At 44.0% G+C, this 26,575-nt stretch overlaps 1 protein-coding gene across 1 annotated transcript in view; it reads right to left on the bottom strand.

Annotated features, from left to right (window-relative positions):
• The window catches only part of LOC121452460 (potassium channel subfamily K member 10-like), a 68,012-nt gene that overhangs the window by 7,218 nt on the left and 34,219 nt on the right, over positions 1–26,575 (bottom strand). The window contains exon 4 of the mRNA XM_041658635.1: positions 36–222. Coding sequence (XP_041514569.1) covers positions 36–222 — 187 coding nt within the window. The remainder of the gene's footprint in view (positions 1–35; positions 223–26,575) is intronic.

Genomic DNA, 26,575 nt, shown 5'->3' with positions numbered 1-26,575 from the left:
AAGCTCAAGTGACTGGGAAAGTCCAGGTTGCTTACCTGCCACAAAATCACCAAAGCCTACTGTAGTCAGGGTGACCACCACGAAGTAAATGGACTCCAACGTTGTCCAGCCCTCGATGTATTTAAAAATGACAGCGGGGATTGTCACAAACACGATGCAGCCAGCCAAGATGAACAAAATAGTTGAGATGACCCGGATCTTGGTCTGACTCACTTGCTTTTTCTAGGATGACAAAGGAATAAGAGGAACAGGCAAAGTCAGAGACAGTATCCTGGATTCAGAAGACAGACACCCAGAAAGGAATGTTACGTCTGTTGTTTTTAATTTTTCTCCAGTCATAAACATGTGTGTAGAAAGAAATGTGCACTCAGATATTTCCTGGTGGTCTATGAAGGCCCCACATTTGAAGTTGGAGTCTCTATGTGCTTTGCATGATCCCATTACTACAGCCCAATTCTGATCCGAGTCACTGGTGTGATTGCAATTATTTCCCAAGATCTTGCAGACATGGTTTTATGTGTTACTAATATATCGGGGATCTGACATTCAGGGCTCCTCACACATTGGCAGGGTCAAGAATAATAGGTTAGGGGAGGGAGAAATGACATTGGTTTGCTAGAGGCAGTAAAATCTACGCCCGCATTCTTTGTGTCTCCCAACAAATGAGGGGAAACAAAAGAAAATGGAGCCATAACAGAAAAAAAACCCACCATCCCTCATTTGTGGCAGGCTCCAACCAAGCTTTAGTATATATCTTTATCCACTGTGAAATGTGTATTATTCTAAGCACATGTTGAGTTGAGTTTCTAAGCACACGTTGAGTTGAGTTACTGCTATGGTCATAATGTGTGTTGCCTTCATCACCATACATAACAGGAGATGATTCCAAATGAAAGGTCCTTTTCTAAAAAGTCAGTGGGACCCTCCTCCTGTACCCACTTCTAAAGGAGCCATCAGTTGGGTAGTAAAAATGCATGAAGACTGGGAATTATATTGATACAAATGAACCATACCAGCATGATCCAAGGTGGATATGCCTCACCCTTGGTAGGGCCCTCTGATGCACTATGGTCTAACCTGCCTTGCCTCTCATGGAAATCTTCTCCGGACTCCCAAAACTGATGCTAGAGAAGATGATTCTGTCATTGAGGGACTTGAATGCCATTTAATGACATAAATTTATGAAGCGGGTGCTTACCACCAGACTAGGTGGCCTGGTTACATTGCCTAGGTTATTCTTGGCAAGCACTTGGGGACAATGTAGGAAATCTGCTTCCTGTTCTTTGCTCTCAAGAGCACAGACAGGCCAGTTGCATTCATATTCTTCATTTGACTGATATAAAACAGACACCAAGAGGGGCCAAGGGACTTGCACAAAAGGATGCTGTAATGAGGGTCAGAGCTAAGATTAGAATTCTGATGTAATTAAGTCTCAGCCCTGCACTTGATGATGGAAACAGCTCCCAGGTTACTCAGCAATTGATCAGCTCAAAGAAAATTGCCAAAGAAAGTCGACCCTCTCTACCACGGGACATCAGATGCAACCCTCCCGAAGAACAGGCCATCTTGTGTCCGTTATGGAAAGACTGGGGATGAAAAGTAGTCGGTGTGTAAACTGTCTGGGAAAGGCTAAAGAAATACAAAGCAAGTCATCCTCTGACTACTGGGAGGGCAGTTAGCATATAAAGTGTGAGCAGGCTGGGGACAACAATTTAACCTATGGTGCTTGTCTCCTCATATCCTCAGGAGGGCCTTCTGGGGAAAAAATGCTGATATTGATATAGCAAGATCAATGAAAATACCACTTTTTTCCTCGAAGTGTCACAGGAGAGATTGGTCACCTGAGAATCACAGAGCATGCTCTGCCCATTTTGGGAATTACTGTGTTGAATGCCAGAACATTGAGGAGAGGCAGCTGAGCCCCTCTGACAGTCCAGGAACTTACTAGTCTGGTTTAGTTTGTAACCAAGAGTCCGAAATGAGATTTCATGGCAGGTTATTATGTTCATCTAATTGCTGGCAAGGGGACTATCACCCCCACCCCTTTGTGTAGATCCTCCTCCTCAAATGTATAGTGAAATTAAAGTGAATTAAATGTTTATGTAATACTTGTCAAGTCCTAGATTAGAATGTGAGCACAACTCTTATCTGAATGAGAAGGGTGGTGAGGATGTGGGACACTGGAATACTATCCAATCTCCTGAAATGGGCAGGAGTAGGTTTGCTTGATGGAGGCGAAGGCAAGCATATAACAAAGGCTGGGTACTGGTACCCTGGTGGCATTGTCTGTAAGAGGGCTCACTGGCAAGGTAGACATTTCTCCTTCTGCTTCCTGCCCGCACCAACCAGACTGTTTCTGGACTCCCTGGAATTATGCTCAGAAAACATTTGGAATGTTTGATTATTTGAGGAATTTGGGAGACTTAAGAAATATTTTTGCATGACTATGACTATGTAGAGAGGTATGACATAATGCATATATCCACAAGAGATGTGAGCCTCAAGTTGTAGTAATGTCTGTTATTCTGGACATTGTTTTTGCGCTCCACTAGATACAAGGACAAATCATCAACTGCCTTCACTGAGCATCAGCTGTCACTCTCAGTCTCAACGCATGTTGTGACTCTACAAGAATATGCTCCTGCTATAGAAGGACAGTCTAGGGATAGACTACCTGAGCCACAACTTGTCCCTATTGCTAAGCCAAGCTGAGTGACCTCATGCAAGCTTCTCAACCTCAATACAATGGAGATAGGAAAGTCCAGCTTGTGGAGGTGGTTTAGAAGATGAAATCTGTATAGGAGTCAGTGCAAGGTCTCCCTAGTGCTCAGTGGTTGTGAACTGGCACCTTGGGCATGAAGGCTCAAGTCTTCCTGTAATGTAAGCAGTGCCAGACTTATTGTTTCTCTTTGCTGATGAGATATGTCTTCTCCTAGCTTAAGACGACTTCCACTCAGGTTCAGATCACTGACCCTTGTCCCTTCCTGGATACATTACACCACACAATCTCATTTTCAATATTTCCTCTTTCCTTGGTTCTTCAGTGTCAACCTTATCTGAGACTCTCAGAAAATCTCAGCTCACAACATTGGTAGCAGGATTTTTGTTTGGTTGTTTCTTTGGTTGGTTTGGTTTGGATTGGTTTTTTTTTTTTTTCATTTGCCTTCTTGTTCACTTCCTCCTGGTCCTCATCAACTTTCTGAAACTGCTAAGAACTGGCAATAGCATTTAGGCTGTGAGAAACAGGCTGCCAAATGGACCTGAGAGACCTGAGTCTCACCCTTTCTGTATTCACAAACCCTGTGCCTCAGGTCACTTACAGAACGAAGCTATTTCCCTGGTGCCATCCCTAGGCAAAATGATATCACGTATGCAGCAGTGGTTGTCTGTCTGCATGCCATGTTGTAGCAGAAGTGAGAAAGCTGTTGGGCGTTTCTGTCCCACTCTTAATCCCCACACTCTGCCGACTGGTTAGGACAGAGGACTTGCTATTCAGATTCTTCTGCCGAAATTGTTACAAAACACCGTTGGACCAAACTAGTTCTTGTATCAACTGATGCTGACTATAGGAACTCTTACAAAACTCAAAGTCCATCTCACTGTGTGCAGCTCTACTAAGAAACACGAGCCTCATAAGCAGGAGGAAAGGACCAGCTTGGATAAGAATGTGTGCTTGCAGCTCTGTTTACTTATTTCAGCCCTCAGGAGGCCAACCACATGTCCAATTACTGTGGGCACCATCCCTTGCTTGTTTTTGTTTATAGAAACAATGTTATATTAGAGAGTGTGCAGATATTTCTGTTCATTCACTGGCTATTTTTTTTCCATTTGATTTTTTTTTTTACTCCTTTGTAATAATACCTGCTTTTCTCCTCATTTTTATGAGATTTCTTAGAATTTTGACATACACTATCCAGATTGTTCTGTCTGCTTTAGGAGTATTTTTAGTGTGTGTTTTTATCCAGGACATTGGAGATTTTAGTCAAAGACATTGAAACAAAATTGCCAGAAATAGGAGCTTGATGTGCCGAGCCCTCCTTTATGGTATAACTGGGCTTTGTTGAGATTCGCATATGTCACCATGGTAATACAACTGAACTGAGGATAATTTCTCCCCATGGAAAGACAATGGGCACTGTCTTGGTAAAGATCGGCTTTTATTTTCGTTTTATGTTTTCTGCCAATTTCGTCTAAAAGGTCTAAAACAATAGTTCCAACCTGGCAGCAAATAGCCACAAAGCATAAGCAACCCTAGAGACTTAAAGAAGTTTGAACACCATTGTCCATCGTGGCCACATTCCAAACACATATTAGTGAGCTCATGAAGAAAAACCTCCATGGAGACCACGTACAACCCCTAAAATTCAAATATGCAAATGGACTGAAAGGTTGGAAAAGATTCCATTTCTGTGTTGGGCCCTTTTGGGACCTTGAACTACACATCAGCCCCCAGAAAAAGATGAAGGCCAAAGAAAAGATGAAGGCCGACACCCCAGTCCCCGGGGATAAGCTGAAGGCTGTGGGACCCCTCTTCAGGGGAAGTATTAGCTAATGGAAAAACCTAAGTTACACAAAGTTGCTGGCTGCAGCCCATTCCCCAACCCATAGTCATACAGAGAATGTTGACCACCCAAGTTCCCCTGTCAGCTGGGTAATATTTCAGATAGCCCCTGCGGTTAGCAAAGAGTCAGCAGCTGTCTGGAAGATATAACTAGGGGGGCTGTTGCTATCTCCCTTAGACAATAATAGCTTATCACCTAGTCTTTAGCCATTTATGATATAGGATACATAATTTTATATTTTGAGACTGTAACGTTGTGACTGTTTTGTGGTTTTTGTCCTTATAAACCCCTTACAATAGTAGACAAGGTCCTTTTCCCTACATCTGCTGTGTCAGACTGTGAGGCAGAGGATCCGTGCTAGCCCGTACTTTGATACAAAACCTTGCTTTTGCATTTAGGAAGTATGGCTCCATGTTGGTCTTCTTGGGGGTATTCTAGGACTCGGGCACAACAGACAATCTGTATATCCATATAGATAAAGAGATAGAGATGAATAGATATAGATGTGTTACATCCAGCCTGATACATGTCATGGATTGGTCAACTCAGCACAGTTGAAACCCAAAGGGAAATGATGAAATAATATAATAATCCCGGTCCAGAGACTTCCAGGCTTTCTACCAAATGCCACCGATTCGAAGTTGGTATGGCCCCATTTTCTTAGTGTTGTGCCCAGATTGCGATCCCAAGGGAGACCGCCAAAAACCAGAGATGGGACTGTAATTGGCAAGATTTTATTTGTAAGCATAATACAAGCTAGCTTAGGAACTCATCTCCAACACCCCTTGCAGCAAGGTAGAGAGAAGTTAGAGCTCCTCTGTGGGGTTAGCTTTTAAAGGCAGGAGAAACACAAGCCGCCCTTCAGGGCGGTCGAGGGGGTTGAAGGTCTTTGCTTTCTCTCCCAGCTTGTTTGTTGCTCTTAGAGCAAGGCCACCCTGTTTCTCAGTCAGGCTGTCTTTATCAGCCTGTACCAGGTGGCCAGGCGTAATTTATCAGGTGGGATAGGGGAAGGCCACTCTCTTCCTGGGAACAAGCTAGTCTGGGTTTCTATTTTTGAAACATTCTGCTAGGAAATTTCTTCTCGATCCTTCGATTTCCAACAGCTGGGCACCAAGGGGTTGGTTTTATCTAAGACGTTAACTCCAGCTCTGCCATCTTCATCCCCAGGAGTTTGGGGTTTATGCTAAACTCTTCATGATCTTGATGCGCGTCGCTGGCTGCTCAGGTGTCTTAACCTCTCTGGGTGGCTGCTAAAGGTATTCTAATTTCTTAGAGAAATCTTGTCCTGGCCTTCTGGAGAGGTGCAGTTGCAGATTTGATTTGTAGTCACATTATCAAAGCAGCTGGAGTGTCTCTTAACTTAGTTCTTACTTTCTAAAGATATGCCAATCAGAATATCCATTTCAACATCTCTGGGCTTCAAACTTCCGTGCAAACGATATTGCTCATTTTCACATTCACAGGCACTTCTTTGTGTCATATTTTAGAGGTTGTTTTCTTTAAAAAAAAATCTAGCTCAGCTCTAAGTCATTTTTCTTCTTTCCTTGCACTAAAGTACACAGTCGAAGGTGTATTTTCTCAGTACAATCATTGTGTGACACTTCCTAGAGAGCTAGGGCACCAACAACAAAGCAAAGTAACAGCGCCATAAAAGTCTGGCTTAGCACACCAGAGTGTTCACGGGGGTTATATACAGGAAAATAGGAGAGGAGTTACTTTTAGGGCCGTGGATTACTCAGAAGAAACTCACCAGAAAGCTCACTTCAGCATGGCTGGCAGCTCAAGCTGTGTTCCTGGAGCAACCCGCAGGATGCTCTTCCAATTGCAGATGCTCCTATAACCCCTTTTGGAGAAACTTTGTGAATCTTGTAACTTCCAGGAGCTTCCTGTGCCCTCAAGTTTCCCCAGTATTCTGATAGAGTTCAATTAATTAAAGTTTTCGAAGCCTCCCTCCTCCTTCTAGCAGGGAATGTTTGGATTCAGAGGAAATAGCTACATGTGTTCTTTTATAAAATTTTCCTTATCTGCCTCAGATAACATTTTTTCAACATTGGATTTTTCCTGCTTGATTTTTGTGGGACTTAACGTATTTATTTTTGTAAAGCTAGTGGGGAATTGCCAAGCTTGTGTAGTTGTCCTCACATCTTTGCACGATTTTCATACAGCCTATATTTTAGGTCCGTGCCTCTTCCAGCTGGGCATCAAAGTTAAAATCATCCTCTTTTGAAGGACGTAGGACCAGGACCACCGGTACAGGATTTCTTGGAAAACCTACTCCATTTACCGATTGCATGTGTGTCTGCTTCTTTATAAATTGAAATTTGGCTATCTTTCATCTGCACTCCCTTTACAAGAAGTTAAAGTAGGATGAAAGATCCCTGCTTTTTCCATCCGTAGCTATATTTTCGGTCTGGCAGTCACAATGTTTTCACGATGAACATATCGGAGAGCAGTGTTGCCCCTGGCTTCCGTGACATTTGAATCTGCACTATGTTCTAGCAGACTAGAGGTTCTCCTCGCTGGTGTGTAGTCCAAGTATGAGTAGTGTTGTTGTAGACCGTCACGTCCATGCAGCACTTCTACTATGGAAGGTACCTGGTCTAGATGTCTCTTGTTATTTCTTATCCTGACCATTTCATGTCAAGTGCAACCACCATCCTCCACTTGCAGAGGACCACCAGCTGGAGGATTGGCCTTCTCAACCCCGCTCCTTCCTGCTGGGATATCTAGCGCAGCTCCTTCACAGATCCACTTCTCAGCTTCCTTTTTTCTATTTCCTTTATATTCGGGGCAGCATCCTGATCACAGTCTTTTTTTTTTTTCAATAGAAAAGTGTGGGCCTTCAGCTTTGGCGCTTTTTCTTGTGAATCAGTCCAGCACAGTAAGGGCTTTCTGAGAAGCCCCGCCCACTGCTTCTGTGCTTCCTCCTTTTTCACTTTGACCTTGGCTGTGCCCTGATAGCAGACCACCATTTTGAGGGGTGAAGCTACAGTGTGACCCTTTCGTCTGAACAAGAGGACTCTGACTTGTGTACTTCCAAAGCACACTCGCTGTGGCCTGCCCCATGCTTATGGTGGCCCTAGACAGGGTACTGGAAACCCCAGGCCACCTGCTGGAGTCCCTGCAGGGACTGGTGGACAGAGAAAGCTCGGGGAAGAAGAAAGGTGGAGTCTCCAGCCAGATGTAGAGAAGGCAGGATGGACAAGATGGAGATGAGACAACGGAGCACATGGAAGAATGTAAATCTAAAAATATGGGCTAATTTGAGTTCTAAGAGCTAATTAGGAACATGTCTGAGCCAAAGCTAAGCTTTCATAATTAATAAGTCTCTGTGTTATTTTTTGTTTTTGTTTTTGTTTTTTTTTGTTTTTTTTTTTTTTGTGAGCTGGCAGGGCCCAAAGGAAAGTTCAACCTCACAACTCTGGGTTTATATAAGGAAACCCATCTGTTCACAGCTAAACCAATATTCACCAAATATTGAGAGAATACATTGAGCTTCAATTTCTCTTTGCTTGTTTGTTTTTCAAGACTGTGTAACAGTCCTGGCTGTACTGTAACTCACTTTGTAAAACAGTGTCTTCACACTTGTTGAGACCCACCTGTCTCTGCCTCCCAAGTGCTGGGATTAAAGGTGTGTGCCACCACCGACCAGCTAAGCTTCAATTTCGATTACCATGATTTTTATTAATTCTTTGAGAATTTTACATTATGCACCACGACACAGCTCTTTTCCCAGTTCCTCCGTATCTGCCCCACACCCTTGTAGTGTCACCTCCAAAAGAAAAAATTAAAAATATTAATTAAAGAAAACAAAAAAAATTGTTTGATCCTCCATCTTTCTCCTCTCCAACACCTCTTCACTTGCCTGAGAGGCATTGGGAGCTGTGTTGTGTCGTGCAGTGTACCCTTTTGTCCACGCAGCTTTACTTGCAAGTGTTCACTGAAATGAGTTGTTGGTCTGATTCTGATTCAAGGCCTCTGGTACACCATCAATACTAGACCCTCACCAAAACTCCCCTCAGATGTCCTGCTGTTGCCCTGAGTCACTCAGATCCTGCAGCTATGATTCCTAAAGACCAGTCCCTTCACATATTCTGGCAGGTCATAGGTAGGATAGATGTTGGGGTGGGCCAACTCAAAGCCTTCAATGTGGGTCTGGATGGTCAATGATTTGGTGGCCACTGGGACCACCTCCCTCAGGTAAGGAACAGAGCCAGTTCTTCTATGTCCATGTCATTGGGGCCAGCTCTCCCAGGCCCATGGTGAGCCATCTTTCCTGCCTGTGGGACCAGCTCTCCCACAAGGGGCAGCGCCAGCTCTCCGAGGGTCAGCAGAAAGGCAGTGCTGGATCAGAACAGCCCGGGTTTTTCAATAATGCATGGTTCTTCTTCTTCTTTTTTGAAAGAGGGTTTACTGGCATAACCGCCCTGGTTGTCCTGGAACTAGCTCTTGTTAACCAGACAGGCCTCAGACTCATAGAGATAGACCTATCTCTGCATCCCAAGGGGCAGGGGGGGGGGATTAAAGGCGTGTGCCACCACCCACCTCCCCCCCCCCGTTCACTATGTATGGTTCCTATGGCCCCCTGTGGTAACATGGGCCACAGAGACTAACATGGACCCCAGCTGCAACAGGACCATGGACCCATGCATTGCCCTTGGCAGTACCCCAAGCCCAGATGTCAGCATGGCCCCACGTGGCAGTGCAGGTCACTCAGATCTATATGGTCCCTGTTGTCATGATTCAGCCATATGGTCTCAGGTAGCTGACCGGACCCTGGGCATCTGCATAGCCCTTGGTGGTAACTGGAGTCACAAGCTTCAATTTTTTTTAAAAGATCGGTTTATTTATTATTTTAAGCATATGGGTGTTTTGTCTACTGTTATTTGTAGTTGATTTTTTTCTTTTTTTTTTTTCACTCTTTACTCTTTGCTCGTTGGGGACCTGGTCAGTCAGCTCTCAAACACAAGGAGTCTTAGTTTTACTTAGAAATGTTCAACCTTAGCTTGGCTTGTTTCTATTCAGCTTTTCTTAAATTATCCCATCTACCTTTGGCCTCTGGGCTTTTCATCTCTCTCTATTGTATTTGCCTTTCTTTACTTATTGCTCTGTGGCTTACTGTGTAGCAGGATGGCTGGCCCCTGAGATCCTCTTATCCTTCTCCTTTTTTTTGACTCCTTGATCCTCTCTTTCCAGATTCCTCCTTGTAATCTCTCTGCCTGCCAACCCCACCTATTTCCCTCTCCTGCTAGCTATTAGCCATTCAGCTCTTTATTAAGCCAATCAGGTGTTTTAAACAGGCAAAGTAACACAGCTTCACAAAGTTAAACAAATGCTACGTAAAAGAATACAACACATCCTTGCCTCCTTAAACAAATATTCCACAGCATAAACCAATGTAACACATCTTCAACTAATATTCCACAACACTTACTAGTTTATACTTTCTGTAACAAAGAAGGAATGTGACTTATTGGGCTCTTTCAAAGACACCGGGCATCCCCAACAATCCTCTACCAGTACTCCCTGGTACAACCATGTTTTGGGTTTTGAAAAACAGTGTCTCCAGCCCCTGACTCAGGGTCACCACACAGCCTACAGCAGATTGGCCAATTCAGTGCTCTCTTACTTTTAACAATGCAAAATGTTTAAGCGTCTGGGGCTTGATAGGTGGCACATTGGCTAAAGACCAACTGGCTGCTCTTCCGGAGGCCCCAGGTTCTGTCCCCAGCACCCGTGTGGCAGCTCACAACCACCTGTTAAGTCAGTTCCAGAGAATCTGATACCTTCTTCTGGCCCGCGTGGGCACCAGGCACACAAACGGTGCACAGACATACATGCAGGCAAAACATCCCTCCACATTGAGAGGATAATAAAGAATAAATTAATTAATAATAAATCAAGAGAGCTTGATTTATTCTACTATGAACTAGGAAATACATGGGAGCATCTGCCGTGCTGTGAGGTTTGTCTTCCTAAAGGGAAGCGACTTCCCCCCTTTAAATTGTGGGTATTCACCATGAAGAAACAGTTATCATACTAGCTCAGTTGTGAGTGGGAGTGCAACAGATCTTCAGATAAAGTAGGACTTGAGTCCTGGCAGAGCTGTGCAGTCAAACATCCACTCAACGGCTGTGAATTGTCTAGGGACATTTTACTCTCTTTCCTCTTCATCCATCTCTTACCCTGTGACTGGTCGCTGAAACCAGTGAGAGGTCAGGAAGCTGTCGGAGGACCTACACACAACTCAGCCTGTGAGAGGTGTGGAAAGAAGGTGTGTGTGAGCTTCTGGTGGGCTGCCTGGAATCACCACCGATTACATGCCCAAGAGTCAAGGTAAGTGAGAAATGGGTCTGCTAGAAGACATGCAGGAAGCTTCCGGGGTCAGTCAGATTAACAGTAAAACCAATAAAAAGATGCCTTAGTGTTATCAGGAGATGATACTCCACCAATAGTTCCTTCCCTCTTTCCCTCTCCTTCCCTTTTCTCTGTCCCTTCCCTCTTTCCCTCCCCTTTGCTTCCCTCTGTCCCTTCCCTCTTTTCTTTCCCTCCCCTCCCCTTCCCTTCCCTCTGTCCCTTCCCATCTCTCTTCTTTCCTTCCCCCTTCTGCTTTAGTTTCTTTTTTTCTAGACAACTATTCTTTGTATGAGCACATGAAGCTAACTGGGAACATAAAATTGTTCTTTTATAACCACTTCTTCACAGAGATTAGAAACAGAGATCCTTTAAGACAAAAGGAAAGGTATCAGGTCTTACGCTCACCTCACGTTAGAAGATGGCATTTGCCTAGCATGAGCGAAGCTCAGCTTCAGATGACCGAGGGACCACCCCCAGTGCTGCTCTAGACCACCAAGTCACATGGCCCCATGCTAGGACAGAAATGAGTCAATGGGTCTCTTTTGTTCTCGTCGCTAACATTTTATTTGCATTCCCTTTTTAGTCTGGTGAAAGAGATCTCCACCCAGCATAAAAACAAAAAGGACCTGGAGTTAAGAACAGACTCGGCCAGTGATCAACATGGAACATGTAGGAGTTTCCATAGTTGGGAGGGCTGAGGGGCAACAGTGCAAACACCATTTGGTGTTAAATAAAAAGAGCAAGGAGTTTCTCTCTGGGGCTGGTGGCCAATATAGTACTATTATGTCCCGTTTCAGGGGAGTCACCAGGGTTTCTAAGCAGCAGCACGACCATCACCACTAACACCATAACCACCACTATTGTCACCATTACCACCATTAGAGGTCTGAGCATGACTGACATGGCACTGGCAAGTCTCGCCTTCTCCCCTCCCCTCTGCCTTGCTAACTGTTAGATTACATTCATAAAGTCAGCCTCGAGGTCTATTCCTTTATCTGCCTCTTCCTTTTGCCTAACTCCAAAGTGCAGCTATCAGAATACCAAGGTCCAGTAATTGAAATTCATTATTTGGCTACACTGGCTAGCCTGTCCAATCAGAACATACCAACTCACCCTAGTACAGTCTTCCCCTTTTTTCCTTAAAAAAAAAAAAAACATTCCTGCAGAAATGCCTACTCTCTGATCCAGAGGCACCACCCCCACCTCCACCACTTGTCCCCCTAGGGTAATAAATCTCCTTTGTGCTGAGAATTTGGTGCTTGTGTATGTTCTGTGCTCATTCTGAGTCCCATCCCCCCAACCGTCATCACCACCATCAGCAGCTGCTGCTGATGCACTGTCTGTCTTAGACAGGCACAACTATGACTTTTACTGAAACCAACCCTTTGACATCTCTTGAATCATTCTTCATGGCTGGATAACCTTCCAAGTCTGGTTCTCCAGCTTTCCTGGGATTCAGGAGGTATCTAATACCTCCACTCAGGGTGTTCCTTTATGGAACATGCTTGTCTGTTATTCCCTTATCACAAGGGAAAAACTCACCAAGGACACAGTAATGTCAGGAGGTTTCAAAGACAAACTGGCCAGTGATATGGGTATTACATAGGAACATCCCATTAAAATCATAGGCTGCCATTTCTGGAGATCAAGCGGGAAGTTGGTTTCAGTCCCTTGGAGGCAGGCCAGGGACAGAGTCCAGTTAGATCTTCTGATGACAGGCCCACAGTTCTGCACTCCAAGAGCACCTATAGCTATAGCCAGATGTGACACAGTCCCTGTGGGTAGCATAGGGATAGAGAGGATAAAGAAAATAGCGTGTTCGTGACCTCGCATCTTTCTCCCAGAGACAATAACACAAAATGCCTTTGGAAATCGCACACATTGTCTTCTGCTTAAGGGGTGATGGCTACACCCCTGAGAGAAAACTAGAAGTCTGTGCTTCCCACAGCACAATGCCTGGGCCTTCAGAATCCTAGGGATATTTGCCAAAGGTGGCGGCAGAAGCCATGGGGACCTGATCTTCTTCCAACTCAGTAATTGCATCCTGCCTGCTCTGCTTGGTCACCTCCTCTTCCCATGGAGTGGCAGTACCTCCTCCTGTGCAAACTTGATGGGGAGCCCCGTGGCTGGCTTATGCACACCTACTGATTCTCTTCACCCCAATCTGTAATAGCAATGACTCTGCCCTCTGCTCTCTAAAGGTGCTTCCATGTTTGCTGTTACTCAAATACCACACCAGCTTGTGCTTTTGTTTGCTCTCCTATCCAAGACTGTTTTTTTGTTTTTTGTTTTTTTTTTTTGTTTTTTTTTGTTTTAATATAGCAGTTTTGGGTTTCTGGGAAAATGGAGGGAAACAAACATCGATCCCCGGGCCTCCACACATACAAGGCCTCTCCTGGTATCCCTACCAGAGTGGTACATCTGCTATAACTGATTGTTCTGCAGTGACTTCTCAGTTACCCAAAGGTCATTTGTACCAGTGCTCACTCCTGGTGCTGTGCAGTGTACAGTCATGGATAATAGCATGTATCCACCTTTACAGTATCACACAGGGTGCTTTACCAGCCCCCAAATTCCTTGTCACACCTCCTTCTCCATTCGTCTTGTACTGACTTCCACTTGGTGATAGGCATGCATTCCTCTTGCACATCTCGTGGCTTAATCGAGTTGGGTTTTGTTTTGTTGCTTTGGCCCCTTGAGAAGTTGTTCCACATGAGCCCAGTTCCAGCCTTACCTCCTACAGGAAGGACCCACCACCACCTTCTCATTAAACTTGGCATTTCTTCTTTGCTGTGTTCTGTGCATGTTCCCTGTCAGTGGGGCTGCTCGGTCGGCCTTGCTATCTGTCTCTATCATCTCCTTATTACACAATGCACACCCCCATCTGTGTGTCAACGGTGCCAGAACACTGAACTTCTTTTTCTGCTTGTAGTGCCTAGCTTTATGTCAACCTGACACAAGCTAGAGCCATTTTGGAAGAGGGAACCTCAAGAGAATATTTACGGGCAAGCCCATGGTGCATTTGTTTGATTAATGATTGATGTAGGTGGGCCCAGTTTACTGTGGGCAGTGCCACTCCTAGGCAAGTGGTCCTGAGTGCTACAAGAAAGCAAGCTAAGCAAACCATGAGAAGCAAGCCAGTAAGCAGTGTTCCTCCATGGCTTCTGCTTCAGTTCCTGCCTCCAGGTTCCTGCTTGAATTCCTGCCCTGGCTTCTCTCCATGATAGAGTACAATCTGCATGTGAAATAAACCCTTTCCTCCCCAAGTTGTTTTGGTCATGGTGTTTTATCACAGCAATAAGAAACCCTAAGACATGTATTTCCCTTCTAGTTTAGATCCTGGAGAAAATGCGGACATAAAATGAGAAATAAATTTATGCATCTGATAAGAGTTAAACTGTCAAAACTTTGTCATGTGGAGTTCTAGATAGATATATTTGATGGGGAGATACAGGCACACATAATATCTGTTTATTAAATGATACTAGCATAAGAGCTGCACCAAGGGGAGGCGACCTCAGTTGTCTGCAGGTAAACAGACACGTGGCAGATTCCCAGATGTGGCACAAGGGCTTCCTAGAAGGTTCTTCTCCACCATCACTTAGACTGTGCCACCATAAGGGAAGGCATATAAGTCTGCTGGAGTGTTTGTGGTTGTCAGAGCTGTAGGCACGCTCTATCACAAAGTATAATGCTGCTACAGTTCATAGAAGTTCTGAGCACACCCGGATAAAACTATGTGGTCATCTGAACCAACAACTCCACTCTCATGTAAACTTCTGCATTCCATGGGGAAGATGTTTTTACAAGAGTATAAGGAAGGTAAATTTGGGTTTGTGTGTGTGTATTCATGTGTGTACAGGTACACATGTATACGCAGGCGCACTTGCCCATGTGTGTGGAGAGCAGAGAATAAGTTCTGGTGTTCTTCAGGCTTTTATTTAAGGGAATGAGGGTGTCTGGCTGTCCTGGAGCTCACTGACAGGACAGGTTGAGGGACAATGAGTCCCAAGGGACTGACTCCTGACTCCCCATATTTGGATTCCAGTGCATTCTACCACATCCAGATTTCATTGAACCCAGGTCCTTGTGCTCACAAAACAAGTGCTTTACCATCTCCCCAGTCCCAAATCAAGGTAAAGTTTGATAAGGTTGGATTTCAGTTAGTTGGATCTGGCTGGGAATTGTTCTCTGTTTTGGAAAAAAAAAAAAAAACAGGTCACTAGGGAAAAAGAAGAGAAATCCCTGGCAGCCTCCAAGTCACCAGTACAACCCCCCTCCTCAGGCAGTCTGCCTTGAAAGCAAATTCATTTGGAGGCTCCCCAGCTCTCTGCTTTCTCAATAGCTCATGATCAAGCACTTATTACTGAAACATAGATTTTACTCTAAGTCATTTTCACTTTGCCTTCATATAACAAGGAAATAATCATGGATTTTCACAATTATGTGTCTAGTAAGTTGTACTATCTATAGTATTCACTTCGGTGAAATAAAATTTCATTATTTTCTGAAAAGGGGGTATCATGTGTTTCCAAACTACCAACTAAAAATAAATTATATATTTTAAGAGAGTCGACAAGTCTGCAGAATTACACCTCTGTCATCTGATGAAATGAAAGACTCACACATAAATATTATTTGTAATAAACATTATGAGATGGGGTCAGCTCCCCAGAGGAGCCATATTGTATGAGAACCAGCTATACTTCAAAAGTCAAGGTCTCTCTTCCTCTATTGGCATTATTTTCATTTGTTGTCATTTTCTATAAGAGTCCTCTGAGTGTCCAACTTTGTGGCGGCTCCTGTAGATAAGGCGACAAGCAGGGAGGAAACCTGACATCGCCCTGCTCTCAAGCTGACAGGAATAGCAGGTGTCAATCACACAACTCCAAGAGCACAACATGAATGCTGTTGTCAGTATAGGCAGGGTGCACTGGGAGTTCGGGGCTACTGAACTGAGGAGCTGACACACTGAGAGCAGGAGGAGGGTGGGGATGAGTGGAGCACAAATTTCACATGTCTTAGACAGAGCTGGAATTCCACTGTAAAGACTAAGGCTCTTCAAACTGTCTGGGGTAAAGTGGCGCTCTTTCCCCAAACACAATCATCATGGCTCTTACTCTGGAAAAGACAGTTCACTGTGAATTTTTTTTTTAAAAGACTTATCGATGGGGGCTTGAGAGATGGCTCAGCAGTTAAGAGAACTTGTTGCTCTTCTAGAGGACCCAGGGTTGCTTCACAGTTCCAACCTGACAGAGGGCAGTCATTTGTAACTCCACTTCCAGGGCATCTGATGCCCTCGGCTAGCTTCCATGGGCAACAGGTACTCGGATGGCACACAAATATGCATGCAGACAAAACACTCATATTCTTAAAATAATTTTAAATTAAAATTTTTATTAATACTAACTTACAAGAAATTTAGCTGGTGTGCTTTTCTGCTACTTAATAATCAAATCTAATAATTTGAATTTAAGACATTTCTAGAAATAAAAACTAAAAATGAGGGATTACTATAGGAGAGAGAAAATGGTTTGGGAGGTAGAGGCAGGAGAACAGCAAACAAGGGAGGGGACATTCCAGAGACCAACAGATGAGAGGTAGCAATGGGAAGACCACACTCTCTCACTTACTTACTTACTGGCTTATTTGGGCTTTGCACCAGCTACCTTTCTGTTGCCATGATAAAATGCCATGACCGAGGGCAACTCGAGGAAGAAGGAGTCTATTTCAGCTTATAGTTCCAGAATCCCCTCATGGAGGGGAGGCATAACCGCCATCAGTAGGCATGGCAGTAACAGTAGAAAGCTGAGACTTCAAATTCTTCACCAAAAGCACACAGCCCAATGAGTCAACGGGAAGTGATGTGGAGGCTTTCAAGGCCTACCCTTAGTGGGCCATACTTCCCCAAGCAAAACTCTACTATCTAAACTTCCCCAAACAGTGCCACCAACTGGGGACCACGTGTACTAAGTTAATGATCTGCAAAAGATCACTATAGGCCTAGCTTCACCCCCTTTTCCCTTTTTGCCCTCTTAGAACCAGACCACAGGATATGACACCTCTGAACTCCTCTGGTTGCCCCCAAAATCAACTATCACCTATAAAACTCCCCATGTGTCTCTACAGAATTTATTGTGAAGAGATCGCTGCCCTCTAGACTCAGTCCTGTGCCAGTGACAATGGGGCCTGGAAGAGAGCCCTGCACCCCGGAATCCAGATTGAGTCACTAGCTAAACTGTGAGAGTTGCCTACACAGAGACAATATTTCTTTTATTGAGATATGATCTGGAAAAGAATGTTAAGAGAGCATAAGTCATGCATAAGACTATGTAGGCCTTCTTCTTCTCAAGCTCTAAACCAATTTTATAGGAACATGTCTCTCTCTCTCTCTCTCTCTCTCTCACACACACACACACACACACACTTTACAATCAAAGTCATGCATTACCCTTGTACAACTCCCACCACCAATGGTTTTTTCAGATTTCAATCCTATCCAAGACCTTCCTGGAACCACCCTATTATTCCATGTATTTGAAAAAAAGGAAAAAGAGAGAGAGAACTGGAAAAAAAATGAAGCCTTTCAGATCTAACTCGAGAGGGAACAAAAGGTGTGTGTGTGATACGGCTGAGATGCTTAAGTGTGACTCTCTTGAGAAGCCCACAGCCACGCATGCGTGTGTACCATCTTTTCCGTGAGTGTCTGTTTACTCCCAAGCTTGAAGCTATGCCAAGCACTCTTCTCAATAATGTCTCGGCTTCATGTTGCCTCATTCCAGAATTCTTTTCTGTAGAAACATCAAGATCCCAGCTGCACTTGAGTTTAGGCTTCTGAAAAGTATTCTTCAAGTTACCTCAGTCCCTACCCCACTGCCACTGCTCTGATTATTAAATAATGTTTTAAAAAAGGAAAAAAGATAGACAGGAAGGAACAGGAGCCCATTTTCTAGGCAGGAGACAATCCCGTCAATTCTCCAAACCATCTGATGGTGGCTCACAGAAGCAGGTGTCGCACATTCCCACAGCCATCTGGATGGATCTTCTTCCCTTTGTCCTTGAGAGAAAGGTTAACAAGCCTCCAAAGGGTTAGTAGGTAAGAGACCTGCCCCTCTCTCAGGGCAGGATGGAAGGGCTCAGAGGAATCGAGCCATTTTTTAGAGAGCAGCAGAGCAGCAGCGGCAAGAAGTAAGGAGCAGTGTCAGGATGGGTGCCAAGAAGGCAGGAACACCCTGCAGGCATGCCATATGGCATTTATATGCCATGCACTTCATTCTAAATGTTGATATTTGCTTTCTGGTTCGCTCTTAGTGCCAAATCTGTTACAGTACTTGGTAAAAATTCTTTTTTCTTTTAAAGAAAACACACCAAAGCTTCTTGCACCCTATTTTTAAAACCCAACAGAAGTTCCTTTTCCTTTTTTAAAGTGGGTGACACATATCCCTGCTTCTAACTGTCTGAAGTAATCGGCAAAGCAGTATCGGCACTAGAAGGAAAAGACTTATGGGAAATGTAAACACACAATACTTATGTGCACCCCATCAGAAGAGCCAGGAGTAGATTCGGAGACAGCCCAACACCAATGGCAATGACCCAGTATCAAGCCTTCTAACCACTGCCCAGGCTCATGGAGAGGAATGGTTGCTACTGCTCACAGCAAAATTCCTTTCTGCCAAGGAATGGGGCAAGAGGTAAATGGAACATTGCTAAGTAGAGAATTGGTGGAAATTACACGAGAAAGATGGGAGACACATCATCTGACCTCCATCTTCCGGATTCCTTGCTGAGGCAAGAAGGATCCGCTCTCTTTGTGGAAGAGACTTAGCTCCTCCTCTGGTGTCTTTTGGCACCATTTTCATAGTTGATAAAAAATGCAAAGTGGCCTTATTTAATGCACAGCAAAAGCACATACAAGCCGGGAGGCAATTGCCACATGGTCCAAACTGTCTACACATTCCCTCCCCCCACACCCCCAGAATCTCTTTTGATAGTAGGATCTCTGCATAAACAGTTGGAGGCAATGAAGGACAGATGAGTTTGGAGAACGCCACCATCCCTTTCGACAGACAAAATGACAGGGACATGATCTTTGGGGCCCAGAGAAGCCAACTAACCCCAACAACCAGCCAGCTTTATTCTCCTTTTGTATTTGACTTTGCAAAGAGATCTCTGATCAAGGCTTTCTCAACTTCTTTTCCCAGGGCAGTGAATGACAACTGAAATTTTGCCCCACTGCCTGCCTGTCTCATCTGTTGCTCCTTCTACTTCTCTACCCCAACACACACTCCTAGGAAGGGTAAGTCAGGGGAACCACGGCAAGCCTCTCCTTTCTTGTCAGTCTGCCAGGAAAATCACATACCCTACAAACCCTGGGTGTCAAACCTGACTCATTTCCCTTTGTCCTCTAGTCAATTGAGCCTGTGTTCATCGAATACCTCTGTTCACACTGTGAACACACGCTGTTCATACCTCTGAACATACTGAGCTCAGCACCAAGCATGTACTGAAGGATGCAAGACAAGCCTGGTATAGCACGAAGCTCCAAAAGCCCTCTGCTTTGAGGATCGTAATCCACTAGCAAGGTAAGACAGATGAAAGCAATACTCAGCCTAAGAGCAAGAGTCCGCAAAACTTTCTCATGGTTTCTCACAACTAACAGAGGCCTCTTTTGACCTCTGTGGGCCCTGAATGCATATGTTGCACAGACATGTACGCAGGCAAACACTCAACATATAAAAATAAAAAGATAAATCTTTTTAAACGTATATAATGAACCAGGCGGTGGAGCACGCTTTCAATACCAGTACTTGGGAGGCAGAGGCAGGCAGATCTCTGTGAGTTTGAGGCCAGCCTGATCTACAAAGCTAGTTCCAGGACAGCCAGGATTACACAGTAAAATCCTGTCTCAAAGAAAAATAGTAAAGAAATAAAGAAAAATATATAGTGGTTTCCAGGAATGGGAGGGAAGAAAAAGGTGGAAATTATTGCCCAATGAGTACAGCTTGATTTGGAGAAAGATTAAGTTTTGGAGATGGATAATAGCAATGATTGTGCAACAATGTGAATATAATTACTACCACGGAACCAGACACTTGAGAATGGTTGAGGACCATAAATGGAACAGTTTACACTGTGTTACATTATTACAATAAAAATAATAAAATCGATATTTAACTAATATCTGAGATACTATCAAGATTTATTTTTATTTTTAATTATGTGTATTCATGCGTGCCTGCATGTGGGTATGTGAAAATGAATGCCATGCCTGTGGAGGCTAGAAAGGATGTCAGATCCCCTGGAGCTGGAGTTAACAGGTGGTTAAGGGTCATTCATCATAGGGGCTGGGAACTGAATTCAGTTAGGCCGCCTGCAAGGGAGGCCAGTATGGACTCTTAATCTGTGGGCCATGTTTCATCAAAGTGCCTCTCCCAGAATGATTTTATCAGGAAAGGGAACCTTCATGTAAAGATGACTGTGACCAAGACGGGGGTCAGCAAGGTGGTTCAGCAGATAAAAGGTACTTTCCACCAAGTCTGACAACCGGACTTCCATCCCCAGCACCTATATAATTGAAGGAGAGAATCAACCCTGCAAGTTAGCCTCTCATCTGCACAATTGCATGCACAGGGGGTGTACATGCACACACACGTGCACACGCACACATACATAAATGTAATTTTAAAATGTTAACTTCATGAAGAAAAAAATGAATGATACAGAAACAGAGTACGATTAGAAAAGCCAATGTACTTCAGCTTTTACCATATGGAAATACCTTCTGAATGTTAAAAAAAAAATCTATGATCCCCACAAAACCTACATTTCCGTACCAGCTGACACTATGCCTTGAAGTGAATTGTTGATGAATGCTCTATTCATAATTGAAAAGAGGTAACACAATGTGAAGGAGATATGTTGCTTACCACAACAAGAGAACTGTAGTTACTAAAAACTGCACCTCGGGCCCCTGAGGATCCACCACACACAGCCCAAGAACTATAGCTGCATGCTAACAAAACCTAAACCTCAGCAGAAGGCATCCAAGACACGGCTAGAGCCATTAGGTCAAGCATGCTATAATGCACAAATACAGCCCTTCTCAGGGTGTCAGAGCAAGGTGTCGCCCCGGAAAATGGAAGTGTTACCTCCACGGGACATACTATGTCCTAGGCAGGACTCAGTTCAAGAGATCAGCAGTCCAGGGGTTAGGGAGATGGCTCAGTCAAGAAAGAGTTTCCTGAACATCCTGGGAGCTTGAGTTTAGATTCCCAGCACCCACATAGAGCAGAGTGTAGTGGGACACACCTATAACCCCAGGGCTAGGGGCAAAGGCAGGAGGACAGGAGAATCCTTGGAGCTCAGTGGCCAGCCAGGCTATCTGAATTGGCAAACTCTAGGTTCAGAAAAGTTGCTTCAGAAAATAAAGTAGATGATGATTATAAAATGATTATAAAATAAAGTAGATGATGATTATAAAATGCACCCAAAGATGACCTCTGATTTCCACACACTGGCACTCACACACAGATGCACTTGCACATGCGTACACACACACATGCGCACACGCACACACACACACACACACAATATACACATTTATGATGTGGGAGGTGATATATTCTGTGAATATGTTTTATGTTTTATTGTCATTGATTAATAAAGAAGCTGTTTTCAGCCAATGACTTAACAGAGTAAAGCCAGGCTGAAAGAGAGAAAGAGAGAGAGAGACAGAGAGACAGAGAGACAGAGAGCAAAGTCAGGGAGAAGCCATGTAGCCCCACTGGAGACAGACACCAGAAGCTGAACTCAACTTTATGAGGTAAGCCACATGGCGATACACAGGTTAATGGAGATGGGTTAGTTTAGGATATAAGAGCTAGCTAAAAATATGCTTAAGCTGTCGATCAAACAGTATTTCAAATAATAGAGTTTCTGTGTGATTATTTCTGGACTAAGCAGCCGGGAATGAATACACAGTCTCACTCACCAAATCACATATGTGTATATATACCTATATGTACATTAAAAACATTTAAAATGAGAGAAAGCCTTCTACTGATGGTGCCTCAGTGTGACTGAATGTGCCTGTCATGCCATCACCTCCCAAAGGAGCAACAGTTCAGAAGTCAGTACCTCTCTCAGTAACAATGTCTACACTCAGTAGCTTCCCCTCCCTAAGGCCAAAAAGCCCTAAAGCTATTCAGAATTCTTCGGTGGTTTCTCACTAGTCAGGTAGGCATTGTCCGAGGTGCCATGCTATTGTAAACACACAGATCACATGCCCAGCTCCAGTAAGGCAGACTCAATAGCAGGGCGTGTCCATTTGTAAGCTACACCACTGAGTGGTTATTTTCTCGGTGTACAGAAGTAGTATAATAAACTTTCTGTCACTGTGACAAAATACTGGAGAAAAACAGAGAAGGAAAAATGCATTCTGACTTCCTCTTTGAGTCAGCCAGTCCCATTACTTTGGGTAAGATGTGAACCAGAGCCTTATGTCATGGTGTGGGTGTCTAAGGAGGCTGCTTGCCTTACAGCATCAATGAGACAATGAGAGGGCGCAAAAGAAGCCAAAAGGAACAAGACAACCTCTCCAAAGTCATAGCCCTAGTGACCTACTTTCTCAGCCAAGTCCTACCTCTTAATCGTTCATTGAGCTATAAATCTGTCTTAGTTAGGGTTTCTATTGCTGTGGAGAGACACCATGACTGTGGTAACTCTTATAAAGGAAAAACATTTCATTGGGGTCACTTTCAGTTTTAGAAGTTTAGTCCATTAAGCATGGTGGTACACCGGCAGACATGGGGCTTAGGAAAGTGCTAAGAGTTCCACATCTGGATCCACAGGCAACAGGAAGTGATCACTGAGACATACTGGCAAAGCTTTTGCTTATGAGACCTCAAAGCCCACCTCCACAGTGACATACTTCCTCCAACAAGGTCACACCTACTCCAACAAGGTCACACCTCCTATAATGCCATTCCCTATGAACCAAGTATTCAAACACATGAATCCCTGGGGTCCATACCTATTCAAACCACCACAGATCCCATCTGTGAATTAATCCATTGATGAGTTTAAAACCCTAATAATCCAGTCATCTCTGAATACTACTGAATTGGAGACCAAGTCTTCAATTCATGAACATCTAAGGGACATGTCAGACCCAAACCATAACAATTAGCATGATGCTACATGTCAAAATATAAAAGAAAAAAGGAGAGTTGGGGAGATGGCTCAGTCTGTAAAAGGCTTGCTGAGCAAACATGAGGAACTGAGATCATATCCCCAACATCCACCCCATGTAAACGCCAGGTACAGCACAAATCCCTACAATTCTAGAGCCTGGCTAGAAACAGTAAAATCCCTAGGGTCTCAACTGGTCAGTCAGTTTAGCCAAAATGGCACACTCTAGGTTCAATAAAATACCTGTCTAAAAAAACTCACCAAGGACGACATCTGAGGATGTCAACTTCTGGGCCCCATAGCATGAACATACACCCTCACACACACAGCGAAGAAGTTTTCACATCAATAAATGTAATCTAAAGTAAACAGAGAGTTTTATTGGGGAGCCAAGCATTATTATCCTACTAAGTCAGTGCCTTGCAGAAGAACCAGCCTAGCCTATGAAAACTAGTGATGAAGGGGGAACACGGGATTCATCTGCCTATTAAGTTGATTTTACAATGTCAGTAAAAACGAGAGTGCTAATAAAACATTCTCATTACATTAGTAACTCAAGAGTTGCTGTTAATTCTAGATGCAGGTTACCATGGGGGCAGAATTAATACATTCCTGGATTTCAAGTAGCCCCAAATTGAGAAGATATAAAACATTTTAACAAATAGGACTCCTGAGGTTCTAGGAAGTGGTTGGCTCATAGGTAGACAAGACCTAGCAGGCAGTGAAATCCCACACAATTTTCTAGATGGTGCCCTCTGCTGGACAATGCTTTTGGATAAACTCCTACAAGTCTCCCTTAGGGAGCCGCAAACAAAGAAAGGGTATAGCTAAATTGGTTCACCCGCTTCCTTTTAGACCAGTGGCTTTAAGGATTACAACCTGGAGAGAAAATCAGTTTGAAAATTTGCCATAGAATATCTTGTTTTGAACATGACACTCCAACCAACTTCACTGTGACAATGGGGGAGATGTCACAGTGCTTCAGCTGGTAAGGATTTACCACAAGAGAGAGGACTTTAATAACCACAAGGTCAGACCATGCATTCTACTTCCTATAAGCAAATAGTCCACTAATGCTATTTTTTCTACCTCATGGTGAATCTTCTTTCTGGAATGGAAAAGAAGGTTGCAAGTACCAGCAAAGCAGACAATAGTAGTTTGTGGGAGCTCAGAAGCCTTGGGGAAGGCTAGCAAAACCTCAAAGACACAAAAGGTTCTTGAAAGGGAGAATCATTTCAGCCTCGCAAAGCAGACCCTGGGGTGAGAACTCAGTCAAATCTCTAATGGGAGCTAAAGTTTTCCTATTGCTATCTTGCAACTCCATGACCTTCGAAACACTTTTAGTGCAAGGCTGAGGCTAGCAGACCAAAGAGTCTAGAACCTGGAGAATGCCTTTGGAAGGCAAGGCCAGATGTCTCAGCTCCCCAGGAGGCTTGGCTCTGAGCTGTGTCCTTCGTTTTCTTCTGTAGAGTAGGTGGTACCAAGCACAGCAACAGACTGGAAGAACAGAGTTCAGGATATTCCCATCTATGAAGTATTTGGAAGAATAGCAGAACCAATCAGCTTTGGGGACCATATAGGCCCCACTTCTATAAATCTAGCTTGTGTTGGTTGCATGACAGTATCCAGCAAGAACAAGGGCTGTTCAAATTGTAGATTAAACTCCACAGTAGAGGAAACGAACATGGAGATACACACTAAACATGAACTGCTTAGGGAAACACAATGGGTTCGTAAAGAAAAGCAGAAGCTATGATCCAATTCGACATAATGAGAGAATAAAATTAAACTCATTGAAAATGGATAAATACAACACCAGTATCAGCTTGCTCTCAAATGTCCATATTATCTGTCCTCAAATCTTATGAAACCTCGCAGTTTTTTTGGACTGTCAAACACTAGTAACCCTTACAAGAGAATGAGAGAAGAATTGGCTGTGTCTATGTGTATACTCTGGGGTAAGGGGACCTGGGCCAGCATTTTTTCTCTCTTAGCTATTGTCTGAGTAGACCTTGGATAGATCACAGAATAAGGCAAACTATCCTGTTCTCATTACATTGGAAAGATGGTGATGTTTTAGAGATACACCATTTATTTATTCTGGGTAGAGTGAGCAGCCCTGAGTCTAGCACACCGTAAACCCTCAGAGCAAATGAGCAACACTGGCACCAGTTCTGAAGTACCACAATGCTCATCCCGACATCAGCCAATGACAAACCCAAGACCCTCTGCAAGGGCCTCTACACACATAGTTTCACGGGTAATTTCCCGTCCTGAAGAACAAACAGATAGCCCAGTTATATGCTGTCAAAGTTTGCCAGAAAGAGTGACAATGTTAAAGTTACCTTTAAAACATTAAAGAAGTTGAAGCTGGGACAATGGCTCAGTAAAGTACATGCTGCGTAAGCATGAGGACCTGAGTTTTGATCCCCAGAACCCATAGAAAAAGCTGAATAAGGTGGCACATTACTGTAATCCCGTCACTGGGGAGACAGAGACAGGAAGATCCCCAAGGACCGATGTTTCAGCCTTCATCAGTGAGTCCCAGGTCCCAGTGAAAGACCTATTTTAAAAAATAAGACAGATATCTCAAAAAGAATGACACCCAAGATTAACGTCGGACTTCCGTGTAAACCTGGATGCGAACACAAACACACACTCACACACACACAGAGAGAGAGAGAGAGAGAGAGAGAGAGAGAAATACACACAGAGAGACAGACATAAACACACACTGGAAAGAGATAAACAAGCACACAGAGAGAGAGAGAAATACACATAGAAAGACAGACATAAAGACACACCGAAAAAGAGATAAACAAGCACACACACACACAGAGAGAGAGAGAGAGAGAGAGAGAGAGAGAGAATCCAGAGACACTGACAGGAGAAGCGGGAGAATGAGAGGAAGAGGTTGACCACTGTCTGGAAAGTGTTTTACTTAGTTATATTTTTGTGAGGGTTTGATAACTCTGCACTTTAAGATGCATTTTAAATCCATTAAAACCCCCTGAAGAGATTTCAGACAACAACAGGAAATGCCAAGGGGACACCAGTCAGTTACTAAGGATAAGATGAGAAAATGGAAGACTATTCCATTAAATTAGTTCCCATCAGCTAAAGTGAAGGCTGAGACGTTTGCCTGCTGAAGAATCATAGGTGAGCCATCCATCTTTCCCTCTAACTGACTTGTCAGAGCCAAGCCTCAGGGCATTCTCCTTTCTCGGTGAAAAATGACCTCATTGCCAGAGTATAAATCTTCAAAGTCCTCCTTCAGGATCCAGCTGAAACAGGAGTGTCCTTGGTAGTTTTGGTGGAGCACTAAAGAAGCGGGTAGCACCATTGATTTAGACACTACAACTCATGCGGAAGATTCTGATGAGAGGCCAGGATGCGCACCTCAGGGACTGTAAAGCAAATTGGCCCCTTCCTGTCCACTCGGGTCGTAACTGGGCAAGTTTATCTTA

This window comes from Microtus oregoni, unplaced genomic scaffold (genome assembly GCF_018167655.1).
Source record: "Microtus oregoni isolate MIOR12 unplaced genomic scaffold, Mior012 000009F_ref0000495, whole genome shotgun sequence".
Taxonomy (NCBI): domain Eukaryota; kingdom Metazoa; phylum Chordata; class Mammalia; order Rodentia; family Cricetidae; genus Microtus; species Microtus oregoni.
The sequence above is the reverse complement of the archived record's forward strand: the minus strand, read 5'-3'. Positions and strand labels throughout refer to the sequence as shown.